Source organism: Aquarana catesbeiana, linkage group LG01 (assembly GCF_042186555.1).
Source record: "Aquarana catesbeiana isolate 2022-GZ linkage group LG01, ASM4218655v1, whole genome shotgun sequence".
Classification (NCBI taxonomy): Eukaryota; Metazoa; Chordata; class Amphibia; order Anura; family Ranidae; genus Aquarana; species Aquarana catesbeiana.
This window is the reverse complement of record NC_133324.1, coordinates 683,413,858-683,429,598: the sequence shown is the minus strand read 5'-3', so window position 1 is coordinate 683,429,598 and position 15,741 is coordinate 683,413,858. Positions and strand designations below refer to the sequence as shown.

General features: G+C 41.1%; 1 protein-coding gene across 1 annotated transcript in view; it reads right to left on the bottom strand.

Moving 5' to 3' along the window:
• MYOZ2 (myozenin 2) overlaps positions 1 to 15,741 on the bottom strand; it is a 161,118-nt gene that overhangs the window by 12,459 nt on the left and 132,918 nt on the right. Inside the window, exon 5 of the mRNA XM_073603270.1 lies at positions 15,430 to 15,613. Coding sequence (XP_073459371.1) covers positions 15,430 to 15,613 — 184 coding nt within the window. The remainder of the gene's footprint in view (positions 1 to 15,429; positions 15,614 to 15,741) is intronic.

Genomic DNA, 15,741 nt, shown 5'->3' with positions numbered 1-15,741 from the left:
GCACTAGAACATGTGAACAGGAAAAAAGTTCGTTCGAACACGCGCACACCGTTAAAGTCTATGGGACACGAACATGAATAATCAAAAGTGCTAATTTTAAAGGCTTATATGCAAGTTATTGTCATAAAAAGTGTTTGGGGACCTGGGTCCTGCCCCAGGGGACGTGGATCAATGCAAAAAAAACTTTTAAAAACTGACGTTTTTTCAGGAGCAGTGATTTTAATAATGCTTAAAGTCAAACAATAAAAGTGTAATATGGGGGTAGCTGGGGGTGTCTATAGTATTCCTGTAAAGGGGCTCATGTTTCCCGTGTTTAAAACAGTCTGACAGCAAAATGACATTTCGAAGGAAAAAAGCCATTTAAAACTACTCGCGGCTATTGCATTGCCGTTCCGACAATACACATAAAAGTTCAATGATAAAAATGGCATGGGAATTCCCCACAGGGGAACCCCGAACCAAAATTAAAAAAAAAAATTACGTGGGGGTCCCCCTAAATTCCATACCAGGCCCTTCAGGTCTGGTATGGATATTAAAGGGAACCCCGGCCAAAATTTTTAAAAAAATGACGTGGGGGTCCCCCTAAATTCCAAACCAGACCCTTCAGGTCTGGTATGGATTTTAAGGGGAACCCCGCGCCAAAAAAAAAAAAACGGCGTGGGGTCCCCCCAAAAACCCATACCAGACCCTTATCCGAGCACGCAACCTGGCAGGCCGCAGGAAAAGAGGGGGGACGAGAGAGCGCCCCCCCATCCTGAACCGTACCAGGCCACATGCCCTCAACATTGGGAGGGTGCTTTGGGGTAGCCCCCCAAAACACCTTGTCCCCATGTTGATGAGGACAAGGGCCTCATCCCCACAACCATGGCCGGTGGTTGTGGGGGTCTGCGGGCGGGGGGCTTATCGGAATCTGGAAACCCCCTTTAACAAGGGGACCCCCAGATCCTGGCTCCCCCCATGTGAAATGGTAAGGGGGTACTTTTACCCCTACCATTTCACTAAAAAACTAATAACTTAAAAATGACAAGAGACAGTTTTTGACAATTCCTTTATTTAAATGCTTCTTCTTTCTTCTATCTTCCTTCATCTTCTTCTTCTTCTGGTTCTTCTGGCTCTTCTGGTTCTTCCTCCGGCGTTCTCGTCCAGCATCTCCTCTGCGGCATCTTCTATCTTCTTCTCCTCAGACCGCTCCGCACCCATGGCATGGGGGGAGGCTCCCGCTCTTCTCTTCATCTTCTTCTCTTCTTCTTCTTCATCTTCTTCTTTTCTTCTCTTCTTCTCTTCTTCATCTTTTTCTCCGGGCCGCTCTGCATCCATGCTGGCATGGTGGGAGGCTCCCGCTGTGTGACGGCGTCTCCTCGTGGTAAACTGAAAGGTGTACAGTGTAGGAATTCTTCCTCAGTGCCAGCGGCTTTGCTGCCCCCTCAGGACAATGGGTATCCTTATAGACTGCAAAAACAACAAGAGAAGGGAGCACTGACCTAACGCATTACCACAATAAATTTTATTTGAGAAGTAGTCATTCACTACTTTGGCTCTGATGAAGAGGGTTCGCCCTTGAAATGTGTCAGCCACCACGGATGCCTCCTCCTGGTCTTCCCACACCATTGGTAGATTACAGCAGACCTGAAGGCGATTGATATGCGTACATATATTATGAGTTTGTGGATATAACAATTGTTTTTATTCTCCAATAAAATGTATTGTGGTAATGCGCTAGGTCGGTGTGCCCTTCTCTTGTTGTTTTGCAATGTAGCACACTACCCTTGAGGGATCATCAAAAAATTTGTTCTGCTCCTATATGGCAAGATTGGCAATAATGGCCTTCCTATGAACTGGAGATGCAGGAATTGAAATGATAAACCTGATGTATTTTTTGAGCCTTATTACCTAAGTAAGCATAGTAACTATATTTATGTAAGCATGTTGCCAATTGCTATGACACAAAAACAACAGGAATAGCGTTAACAAATACTTTGGCTAGGGATGTCTGTGGAGAATGCTACAAGGGTAACATGGCACTGCTGCTAATGACACCTGCCCTCTGTTAGATCCTCCATAGGAATACATGACAAATCAAGCTTAGATTAAGTGACGCTTGGCTTAAAGCCAGACAGGCTTGTCATAACTGTAACAGGTGTATGGCAAGATCACCCCCTGAACGTCTGGTATCCACCCCAGACAGGATAATTTGTTTTGGCTGGTTATTATGGTCTACCAAGTGTACCACCACTATCAACAGCCAAACAGCTGAAGGATGTACAGAGCAATGGAATGGAATAGCTTCTATATTCACTCATCAACTGTTACTTGGAACAAAGAAAAAAATATATTAGGAATATGGGACTTTGTAGGTGCTTATTACAATGAAATTAATATATCATAACAAATATGATAAAATAGAGTATGTTATTACAAAACATAGAAAAGGACAGAAAAAACAATCACATAGGAAAAAAAAGGGTCATTTTCTCTATGCAATTTCTCCACATATATATTCAATTTGTCCACACATACATATTTCGCTTTACAGCTTCCTCAGGAACATGCGTGGACATTCTTCTCTAATGAATAGATATAGATATATATATATTAGTTATAAAGATCTCAAACTAGAAAAAGTGCATGAAATACATTAAACCAAGTACATATATACATACATGGGTGCATCCAAATGGGTGGCAAAAGACTCTCAACCAGCAGGCTCTGGCTCCAGTGCTTAGGAGATTCAGAAACCAATCTATGGTAGATGATTTCAGAGCATATGTGACATGTCACATCAATATGTTTCGATTGTTTCATAGGTAATAAAGATTTTACAACGGTACATAAGCCATTCAATGGTACTCCTCTCTGTGGGTGATCTGGTTTGGTCGGTGTCTCTCCTTGGGAGGGCCTTGGTGCCTAATGACTTGCTCTGATATCATCTACCATAGATTGGTTTCTGAATCTCCTAAGCACTGGAGCCAGAGCCTGCTTGTTGAGAGTCTTCTGCCACCCATTTGGATGCACCCATGTATGTATATATGTACTTGGTTTACAGTATTTCATGCACTTTTTCTAGTTTGAGATCTGTATAACTAATATATATATATCTATATCTATTCATTAGAGAAGAATGTCCATGCATATTCCCGAGGAAGCTGCAAGGCGAAACATGTAGAATTTATGTGTGGACAAATTGAATATATATGTGGAGAAATTGCATAGAGAAAATTACCCTTTTTTTTCTATGTGATTGTTTTTTCTGTCCTTTTCTATGTTTTGTAATAAAATACTCTATTTTATCATATTTGTTGTGATATATTAATTTCATTGTAATAAGCACCTACAAAGTCCCATATTCCCAATATGTTTTTTTCTGTGTTCTTTCTTAAAGGGACGACACTGCCAAATTAACTTGATCACTCTAATCCATCTTGATGACTTGATCACTCTAATCCATCACTCTGTTACTTGGAACAAGTCATATTTCCTATGCCCTTACAATTTTATACAAGTCATATTTCCTATTCTCTTACACTTTTATACAAGTCATATTTCCTATTCTCTTACACTTTTATACAAGTCATATTTCCAATGCTCTTACACTTTTATACAAGTCATATTTTCTATGCTCTTATACTTTTATACAAGTCATATTTCCAGTGCTCTTACACTTTTATACAAGTCATATTTCCTATTCTCTTACACTTTTATACAAGTCATATTTCCTATTCTCTTACATTTTTATACAAGTCATATTTCCTATGCTCTTACACTTTTATACAAGTCATATTTCAACTTTAAAGGTTAGTTCACCTAAAAACACTAGTGCAGTCACTATACAGAATAGCATCAACCTAAGCTAATCAGATTTTAAAACTATGCCTCTTCTCTGAAACGTCCCTGTGGGCCATTTTTGCTATGACAGAAACTCACCAAAAAAACTACAAATGCTTTTCATGGCTCCATCCTGTCTTCTTACTAGGATGGAGCAGCCAATAGGATGAGCACTCCCTAATGCCACAGTAGGGAGCGTCATCCTTTTCCCGAGGGGCGCTCTTTCTCCTGTTGGTTGGATGAGCTCAAAAGACAGAGAGAGCATTGTGTATGTGCATTCGTTGGGAATAGAACTGTACTCCTTCATTTGACGCTAGGAGGCACTTGTTCACACAGCTGCTTTGTCCTAGTAAGAAGACAGGATGGAGCCATGAAAAGCATTTGCAGTTTTTCCATCAGGTTCCTGTCAATGCTGTTAGTCAGCGAGAGGCATCATTTTAATATTTGATTAGCTTGGGAAGACGCTATTGTGCATAGTGACTGCATAGAGTTAACCCTTTATTGTGATTGTAAACAATCACCTTGTAAAACAATCAATTCAGTTTAAAACAGAAATAAAAGGCAAACATTTGTGTACAGATATAAAACAAACATTATAAATACCCTTTTCCCCTTTTTATAAGTGATGACATTCCCTCTGTTCTCAGCTGTATAAGAGCTGGGGGGAGGAGAAGCAGCAGCACACTGAGCTTCCCAGTGAAAGGCTGTGCAGGGGAGGAGTGTCAGGGCAAATCTGCTCATTGGAGGTGAGCCGGCTGAGTACCCAGCATAGCTATAGAACTGCACATGCTGTGCTCTCCTGCTTAGTGTGATCAGTTTTTAACAGGAAAGCAGAGAGTCTGGCAGGAACACCAGGGATTTCACTAGACATGTGCACTGACAAAAAATATGTTAGTTTTCGTTTCATTTGGTTTTTGTTTTTTTAGTTTTCCGGCTCATTCGTTATGAAATTGTAAATTCATAAATTCGAAAATACTTAAATTTGTAAATCCAAAAATAAGAAAGAAAATCTGAAAATTCAAAAGAATTACTAACTAACTAATAATAACTAACTATTAAATTATAGGTATTGGAATTTCTTTTAAAATTTTACTGTTAGTAAATGTAACGAATGTGAACTTATCCGAAGTTACGAATTATCTGAAAAATAACGAATGCCGCATCTAAACAAATGGAATGGAACAAACTAATAATAAAAATAATAAAAAGTTTTTATTATTATTATTGTTATTTATTATTATTAATTTGTTACATTCCATTTGTTTAGGTACAGAATTTGTTATTTCTGATAGTTCGTAATTTCGGATAAATTAGTATTTGTTAAGTTCACTCACAGCCAAATTTGAAAGGAAATTCCAATACCTATAATTTAATAGTTAGTAATAGTAAATTTTATAATTTCGAATTTACAAATTTACGAATTTATGAATTTTCGAATATTCAAATATTTAGAAATATTTGTTAAACAGGTTTTCGTTAATTCGGATATTTCCGAATTAACAAATTTGTCGAAATTCGTTGAAAGACGAATTCGGAATGAAACGAATTGCACATGTCTAGATTTCACACAAAGGAAGCAATACAAAGAGAATTGGATACTTTTTCATACAAGCACATGATACGGCAGACACATTTCAGGAATATGAATGTTGGGGTAACAAACATTTTACATGTATTAGAGTCTTAAAACAGATACAAACTACAACCATGGCATACATCTAGCAGGACACTTGAACTTTTAATTTAAATCAGCTTAATATTGTACCTTCCAGGTACATCAAACAAAAGGTGTTTAGCCCCTTCCCACCCATCTGGGTGGGATGGAGTTCTTGATCAAAGTGACCTCTGTGATTGGTTGTGACAGTGGTCACGTAGTCAGGAGTTTTCCCTGCTAGTACCTGATTCCAAATAAAGACTGGGCACTGTTGGTGACAGTTCAGTCACTGTGCTGGGAGCAGCAAAGAAACCTCAGCTGCTGTGGGTGCATATGTGCAGCGCGTGGGCAATAAGGTCTACCACACATGGTCAGCAAAAGGTTAAGGGCCAAAATTCCTTTTCTCTAGAAGCAGCAGCAGACTAGAAAAGGCTGTCCCCTGTCAGTATGCCATAGAGAAAGACCCTTGCCCTTTATGTGGAGGAAGTGGTGTCTCTGCAGAGGTTGCTCCCCCCCTAAAAAGTTAATGCTCCTTGCTGATAGGAGAGCTGTAGCTCTGACTTAGCAGGGGCATGTCAGATCTCTGTAGGGTGCAAGGGTCCTTTTTTATAGCATGCTGGCAGGGAACAGGCTTTTTTACTTAGGCTCTGGCTATTTCCTAAGGAAAATGAACTGTAAGGCTTTGCAAACCATTTGTTTTGATGCACCTGAAATGTATTTGCCTGGTTAAAACTGAAAATTCAGTTGGACTTTAATGTAGAAAAAGCATGTCTTTTTGACTACTAAAAGTAAAGTGCAGTTCTAGCGATTGTATTGATACATGTATAAAATTACCAAGAGTTCCACTTTTATCATCAAACCAGTCAAAATGACCTATGCTCAAGACTATTAGAAGCTTTCGTCTCTGTGCCACTATGACACAGCTGACCTGAGGTAATTTGGCAGTCCCACAATTTATTGTGACCTCTGGTAGAGGAATGATAAGGGAAAATTCTGAACTGTTATGGGAACTGTTGTGCCCTTCGCTTTTGAGACATTCTGTTTTGTTGTGATAAAGAAATGCAGCAGATATACCTGTTGTGCAAGCTGTAAAGTTTGTTTGGCAAACAAGTAGGCTTGACTGGTCTCCTATTCTTTCTGAGAAGATGACAGTGTAAGCGAAGCCTTGGTAAAAGAAGACGTTGTGGACTGTGTGGGGAATAAAGTAGTTGGGCTGCACTAGGTGGACATTGTGAAGGGATTAAAGTGTGTAACCACACCCTGAGTATGAAATGGGTTTAAGTCGTTTAGGACTTTCCCTTCCCGAACATCAAGGCAGCTACTGAACACTTTGATCAGCCGAACAAGAAACCCATACGAATAACTCTCCCCCCCAAATACGAGACAAAGCTCTGTCTTGAGGGTCAACCAGGAATCAACTCATTTATTATCACACATGGACTCAACAGATAAAATAACTCAGAGACTCTTTCACCCCACCCTTGGAAAAGAGGCCGGGTTAAACCGTTCAATGACAATAGACACACAGGTCGGGTGTGTTCAAACTTCTCATTAGTACACAGTCTTTTCAGCAAGGAGAGCTGCTGGAGGAATCCCGCCTCCCTCCATAGAGATACACATCCTGTGATCCAAGGCATACAGGCACAATAAAACATTGGAATACAGCCCCACCCCAAACCAGCACAGCAACCAGTACACAACAGCATGAGACAACACACAATATATACACACAACATTGTGAAGCAGTCACTAATTATAATGTGGCACATACGGGGTTCCCAGAGTTTTGTGTTTTGGGGGGACATGGACTTGAATCCAAAGTAATATCACTTCCAGGGTCCCCAGGCATACAGCTCACAACAAGCACCGTTCCCCCAAATGCCAGGGACCATAATCGGTCAGCAAGAGGCTGGAATTCAGTCCCCTCCAAAAGCCTCTGTCCCGGCTAGGTCTGTCACATTTCTCCCCTTTCGGCAGGAGACTAACAGGAGGAGACTCCAGACGGGTTGACTCCAAAGTTAGTCCATAGTTCCAGTCCCCCAATGCTGGTATCCACACAGTACCCCAAACAAATTGTCCCAAACAGATCATTACTTACCCAGCCAACCTCTGCCTCTCGCAGAGAACATGCACGCCGCTGGGGAGAGGCCTGGACTGGCCCTTCTCCCTGAAGTCCTTTCAGCTGCTGGAGAGAGGACAGGGTGACTGGGCTCACTCCGTCATGCTGTTGGGGATCTGGGCCGACCGCCCAGCATCCCTGGGGTATACAAGTGGAGAAGTCTCATCCACTACCACAAGAACTCCCTCTTCTGTTAGGTGAGGGCAGAGGCTTGCAGCACTCTGCTCTGTTGCCAGCTCTTCTGCTGGGTTGGTGGCATCATTCTGGGGTGCCATCTGCTGCTGGGAAGGGACCATCTCGTCTCACCCTGGGCCTCCGGTACCGCTGTAGGTGTAGGGCAGAGATCTTGGACCCTCTGTCCAGTGAGTGCCCTTCCGAGACATTCAGTGTTCGCTCTCTGTGCTCCATTATTTCCTCCAAATGCCACTCCCGATCACTCCCAAAGTCAGGGACTCTGGACAGCCTCCAATACAACAATCCCAGGCCATCATAATCAAAGCCTTCCATGGGGCTGTCATCCGCTGACCACGGGCACTCTTGTGTTACATACCACTGGAGGGCTCTGTAGCTCTCGTCCAACCGCATCTTTGCCCGGATCAGCCTGCTTAACTCAGCTGTCCACTCCTGCTTCGGTTGTTCCCCCAATAACAGCATTCGTACTTCATACTGTGACCAGTACCTTACATGGATGGAGGGGAGAACTTTTCCCTGGTGTCGCTGCTCATGGGCTAGCGCTTCCTTCCAGAGTTTGCATCTGATAGAATCAGACCATCCCAGCAGGACCTGCTCTGATACTGGTCCTCTATGCTGTATCTGCATCTCTCACAACCTCCTTATGAATTCTTCGTCCATGGTGGCTGGTATCTGTACCTCTCCCCCCCTTTCATTGGTGCTGCTGTGACTTCTGCTGCTGCAGCACCTCTTTGCTGTAGCCAATCTGCATCCACAGCCGCTATAACTAGGTCTATGATCTCCGTTGTAGGGTTAGGACCATAATGTGCCAGTCTTATTTTAACAGCCCGATCAAACCATGCCTCTTCGGGTGTCCTGTCTGGGCCTTTCGGTTATGTTGGGTCTTTCGGATCTATCCATTTCGACTAGTTCTGCGATAATGTCCCTCTTTTTACAGGTTGTTGGCCGGTCGGCCCCAGTTCTCCAGCAAGTCATTGAGGGAAGAGAACTTTAGCCATTCGTACTGTGCTTCCATTGTCCTGTGTCCTCTTGTAGCTGTCCTTCTAGGCTGTGGGAATGATCCCACTGCTGCCACCAGTTGTAATGACACCCCGAGTACGAAAGGGGTTAATGTCCTTTAGAACATTCCCTTCCCGAACACCAAGGCAGCTACTGAACACTCCGATCAGCCGAACAAGAAACCCATACTAATAACTCTCCCCCCAAATACGAGACAAATCTCTGTCTTGAGGGTCAACCAGGAATCAACTCATTTATTATCACACATGGACACAACAGATAAAATAACTCAGAGACTCTTTCCCCACACCCTTGGGAAAGAGGGCGGGTTAAACCGCCCAATGACAATAGACACACAGGTCAGGTGTGTTCAAACTTCTCATCAGTACACAGTCTTATCAGCAAGGAGAGCTGCTGGAGGAATCCCCCCTCCCTCCATAGAGATACACATCCTGTGATCCAAGGCAGACAGACACAATAGAACATTGGAATACAGCCCCACCCCAAACCAGCACAGCAACCAGTACACAACAGCATGAGACAACACACAATATATACACACACCATTGTGAAGCGGTCACTATTTATAATATGGCACATATGGGGTTCCCAGAGTTTTGTGTTTTGGGGGGACATGGACTTCAATCCAAAGTAATATTACTTCCAGAGTCCCCAGGCATACAGCTCACAACGAGCTCCGTTCCCCCAAATGCCAGGGCCCATAATCGGTCGGCAAGAGGCTGGCATTCAGTCCCCTCCAAAAGCCTCTGTCCTGGCTAGGTCTGTCACAAAGTGTATCTAAAGGCAAAACTTTTTTCAATTTTGGATAGACCAGAGAGGGATTAGAACACCGGTCAGTTTTTATTGCTGTCTGTGCTGCCACCCTCTCAATTATTATTCAAGATTTATATAGCACCAACAGTTTGCGCAGCGCTTTGCAACATGGAGCAGACAGTACAGTTACAATACAATTCAATTCAGGAAGAATCAGAGGGCCCTCCATTTGTCCTGTTTACCATTATCATTGAAAGTGAAAGGAAAGAAAATCCCACATTGGAACACTAATAGAACACTAATAGAGTGGAAATCTCCCAATGGAGACACTAGTTCTGCTGACACCCTAGGATTTCCCCACTTTGGAGGGATTTCCACTCACTTCCTGTTTTGGCTATGGGACAGGAAGTGAAGGGAAATATCCCCAAATAGCACACAGCTGGCAAAAAAAAATACAAAAATGACGGGGGTTGAAAACCTCTCTTACTCTATCCAAAATGAAAAAAAAAAAAACAGTTTTGCCTTTAGTAACACTCTAAGTACTGAGACTCCCATTATCTTAAATAAGTTGACCGCTCTTTGCAGCAGTGTCACACTGGCTGGGTGCAAGGAGTGTCCCTTGTACAGTGCTTAAAGCTAGCAGGGTTATAGAGGCCACATGAGTATTGTATCCCCTGACACTATTTGACTGTAGAAAGTGAGACCCCATGATCCCATGTTTGAAATAATCAAGTCCATGTAATATTCTGAGGCTTTGAAGAACCCGTTGTGGGGTTGATTACACATTCTACTGTTCTGGTCCTTTTCTGAATGACACCCAGCATAATTAAATCTCTTTCTGGAATGAAAGGACATCATAGATCCATCCTATTGGAGAACATCATTATGGTTTTGGTGTTGACATCATTATGTCAGTGATATGGCAAGCATGATATAGCATCACACACCACTGGAGAAGAGGCAAAGTGGAAGAGGACTTTTTAGGTTTATGAGGGAAAGGGGCAGACTGAGGAGTGGGAAGGTTGAGTTAGGTTTTAAGTCTGGATGCATGTAAATACTGTATTTGGCATTTTTTTGATACAGTAGGGACTAAATAAGGAGTAATCACTTAGATGCAGTTGCACAGCTTAAAAATGTTTTCCAAAAGTGTATAACACTCTGCAGAATGTTAATTGAGAATATTATCTAAGCAGACACCCAGATACACACGGTTACAGAATTTAATAGCAGGGGGTACACAAAATTTTGCCAAATGTACTTTCAAAGCAGTATTAAACCCAAAAGCAAACATATATTATATTGCAGCTTTCCAATTCTTAGATGTGGTGGCTGCATTTTGGGTTTTTTTTAGGCTTTTAGATATATTAAAACACTGTAATATTTTTTTTATTACGGTGTTTTAATATATCTAAAAGTCTAAAAAAATGCAGCCACCACATCTAAGAATTGGTAAGTTGCAATATAATACATGTTTGCTTTTGGGTTTAATACTGCTTTGAAAGTACATTTGGCAATTCAGGCAATTCTGTCAGCCACACCTGCACTGTATTGTGAAAAGTGATCCACTGCGGATCACTTTTCACAGACCAACATAAGGGTAAATGAGCCCTTACTCTGTTCTAAGTTCAGGGAAGCTTCCAATGTATGAAATGGCACTGCAGTTCACGGCCTGTTGGCAGGTGCTGTTAGATTGCCTGCCACTAGGTGGGTTTGTTTCTAGTATAGTATAGTATAGTATAGTATAGAATAGTATAGTATAGTATATTAAAGGGACATTTGTAATTGGGTGTCATGCCCCCTTTTAGAAAAGTTCCTTCTTAGTGATGTCATAGATGTAGTCAGTGCTCATATAAAGGCTGGCATGGGAAGAGCCTAGGTAGATTCAAATACCCCAGAGCTGCTAAGATGTAGTCGCATGTAGAGATGATCAAAAAAGTCCCAATCGTGGTGGTTCCAAACTCAGTAGGTTGCCCTGTCTCCCCTGACCTTCTTCTGCAGGTCCTGTAGCAGGGTGAATAAGGCCTTAGAGGCGAACCCAAAGTCTTCTGATGTGAGTAATGGTGAAGCCTGGGAATTACTGTGCCACCTGAGAGCATCCCCGGCTGGGGCAGAGCTATGGGAGGGACAGACTGAGACTGATATACTAATGAGGGTACCTTGATTCTACTTGGTGATAGAAGCTGAATGCTGTGGACTTAGTATACATGGGGGAAATGGGCCCAACTCTGTGGTGCTCCCAAGGAGTGGAGGTCATAGGGAAAGATGGCTTAGCAATTATACTCTTGCGTTCTGTACAGAAATGACAACTGCAGAACATCTACTCCTTTGTATGGCATTACGCACCTAAGAATTCCGTTGCAGAAATATTGTGAAGTTACAGTAAAGTGCAGAAAATGCATTTTATGTGTGAATATTATTTTTTTCATAAAAAAGGTTACGGCCAGGGATGTCGAGAGCAGGCCTATGGCATGGAGCATGACACAATATGGCGGAGGGTTCCATCAACAACTGGTGGGTAGCTTTCCTATCCAAGAAGAAGCAGGGTGGGGACTCAGTATGGCACTAACATCTGCCCAATCCTAGTCCCCCTTACAAGCCTATGAGAGTTTGTTCAGAATGTTCTTAAGGCTGAACTCTGGTCACCAGAATTTCATTTAAATGTATGCCTCACTAGCCATAAAGGATATAAATCAACTTTGCGTACATCAAATGCCTTTGCAATCACTTTTATTACTTTGTGCAATTAGTGGGGACAACTTGACTGTGCTGTACAGAAAGCAGAACTGTGGGAGGACTCATCAGGCCCACCCACTACAGGCTGCCTGCAGAACTATAGGAGGGGGGTGGAGACAAGACCAGTCACCTTGCACAAGAAGAGAGAGCAGCAGTCACTGGTTTTAATGTAAGAAGAACTTGTACAGAAGCAACGTTTCACACTGGATTACTGTACAGATCTGGAAGAAATACACAAAGCACTCCAAGATTCAGATGATAATACACATCCCTTTTTTAGACAATGCTTGCTTATCTTGAAGTTCAGCTTGAACACTACTTCTTGTCTGCAAACAGTCCTGTTTCCTTGTATGAGCAAGATTCAGTGTTGAAATTATGACATCGCATAATTTAATAAACAGACAAAACGTCTGAAAGCAAGAATGTAAAATAACAAAACATGTAAGTTGGTTAATATAAATACTGATGCAAGCATGCATTAGGTACATGAGCGTATTAACTTGCGGATGGTGGTTAGGAAAGAAAGAAACAAACATTTCAAATATAGTGTACTGTTGATACTTTTGCTATGATCACATTCTTTTTACGGTACATTTTTATCCCATATGAGACGTTCTCCCTTTTTTCCATGAATCAGTTAGGAGCTGACATCACAGCATACTTAATAATTAGTTCCAACAGCTTTTCATAAGACCTTATTATCCTCAAATGCCTCTCACATATTTGATACTTAGAAAGTAGTGTACCCGTTCTGCTATTGTGCACTGTTACTTGACTGCTTACACCATATCAAATGGTTTTCTTGCCAAGAATAACCTATTAAAATATTCCTAGGCTTTAATTACCCAACATGATACCTGTGATTTACAGTACCTTGACCATGCCTAGCCAAGTTCAGAGTCTTATTGCTTAATCCTATTCAAATACAGTACATACAGTGTCTCACAAAAAGTAAATATTTTATTATATCTTTTTATGTGACAACACTGAAGAAATTACACTTTACTACAATGTAAAGTAGAGAGTGTACATCTTGTATAACAGTGTAAATATGCTGTTCCCTCAAATTAACTCAACACACTGTGTTAATGTCTAAACCACTGGCAAAAAACTGGCAACAAAAGTGAGTATACCCCTAAGTGAAAATGTCCAATTTGGGCCCAATTAGGCATTTTCCCTCACCGGTGTCATGTGACTCGTTAGTGTTACAAGGTCTTAGGTGTGAATGGGGAGCGGGTGTGTTAAATTTGGTGTTATTGCTCTCACTCTCTCATACTGGCCACTGGAAGTGGCACCTCATGGCAAAGAACTCTCTGAGGATCTGAAAAAAGCAATTGTTGCTCTACATAAAGATGGCCTAGGATATAAGAAGATTGCCAAGACCCTAAAACTGAGCTACAGCACGGTGGCCAAGACCATACAGCAGTTTAACAGGGCATGTTGCATTCAAAACAGGCCTCTGCATGGTCGACCAAAGTAGTTGAGTACACGTGCTCAGCCTCATATCCAGAGGTTCAGATGGTGTCAAGCGTGTGTGGCGGCAACCAGGTTTGGAGTACAAAGACAAGTGTGTTTTGCCTACAGTCAAGCATGGGGTTGGGAGTGTCATGGACTGGGGCTGCATAAGTACTGCTGTCACTGGGGTGCTACAGTTCATTAAGGGAACCATGAATGCCAACATGTACTGTAACATACTGAAGCAGAACATGATCCCCCCCCCCCCCCTTCTGAGACTGGGCTGCAGGGCAGTATTCCAACATGATAATGACCCCAAACACCCTCCAAGACGACCACTGCCTTGCTAAAGAAGCTGAGGGTAAAGGAGATGGACTGGCCAAGCATGTCTCCAGACCAAAACCCTATTGAGCATCTGTGGGGCATCCTCAAATGGAAGGTGGAGGAGCGCAAGGTCTCTAACATCCACCTGCTCCATGATGTCGTTATGGAGGAGTGGAAGAGGACTCCAGTGGCAACCTGTTAATCTCTGGTGAACTCCATGCCCAAGAGGGTTAAGGCAGTGCTGGAAAATAATGGTGGGCACACAAAATATTGACACTTTGGGCCCAATTTGGACATTTTTGCCATTAGGGGTGTACTCACTTTTGTTGCCAGCGGTTTAGACATTAATGGCTGTGTGTTGAGTTATTTTGGGGGGACAGCAAATTTACACTGTTATACATGCTGTACACTCACTTGTAGCAAAGTGTAATTTCTTCAGTGTTGTCACATGAAAAGATAAAATAAAATATTTACAAAAAATGTATATATATATATATATATATATATATATATATATATATATATATATATATATATACAGTGTGTTTATGTATATATATATGTATATATATATATACAGTATCTCACAAAAGTGAATACACCCCTCACATTTTTTGTAAATATTTTATTTTATCTTTTCATGTGACAACACTGAAGAAATTACACTTTGCTACAAGTGAGTGTACAGCTTGTATAACAGTGTAAATACATACACATAAACACACTATATATATATATATATATATATATATATATATATATATATATATATATATATATAGATAGATAGATAGATATATATATAGATCTATATATAGATCTATCTATCTATCTATATATATATATATATATAGATTTGAGTTTTGTGGGGTTCAAGAAATTACTGTTTCATCAGATATTGCCATCTAAGGTTTATCCTTCTTTGACCAGATGAGTGGAGATATTAAACAGAAAAAAAGCTGGTCAGGGTAGTGATTTATGAACACCATGTACATGTACTGATGCACTCTTCCATCTTAAAAGTATTCTAAAAACATTTATGTAGTAAAATATAAAAAATGATAAAATAAAGATCAATAAATACATAAAAATAATTTACTGAATGTCTTATAGGGATTTTGGGGCAATCGTTACGGATAGGTATTTATGGATCTTAGCTCTATGTTGTGAAATTGGTCTGTACATACTGTATGTGTCAATTGTATTTTATTGTCATTGCAATGTGTTATTGCTTAATATATTACATTTATACCTAAAATGCTGAATTCTATTTGGCAATGGTTCTTTTTAAACAACCCTACAGGTGGCAGTTTTGAAAACAATATTGCAGAGTAGTACACAAATGTAATACATCTACCTGTTAAAACTTCTGTAGTCTGGAGGCAGCATCATATCCCCTGGTGTGGGCATCTTGGGGTACAAATCTTCTAGTAGTTCTGGTTCATTGACAATAGCTTCTTGCCAAGGGGACATATAGTATTTAGGAACTGCTGTCTCATTAAATTTTTCTGGTGGCACTTCTTTAAGTGGACCAGTGTATCCTAGATAAGCAAGAAAGAAGATATCAGAAAACCATGATGTTCCCCAAACCCCTTCATTTTAAAATTTTAATTAGCAACATTCTACATAAAGTAACCGTACATGCATGCTGTATAGTCATGCTAACTTC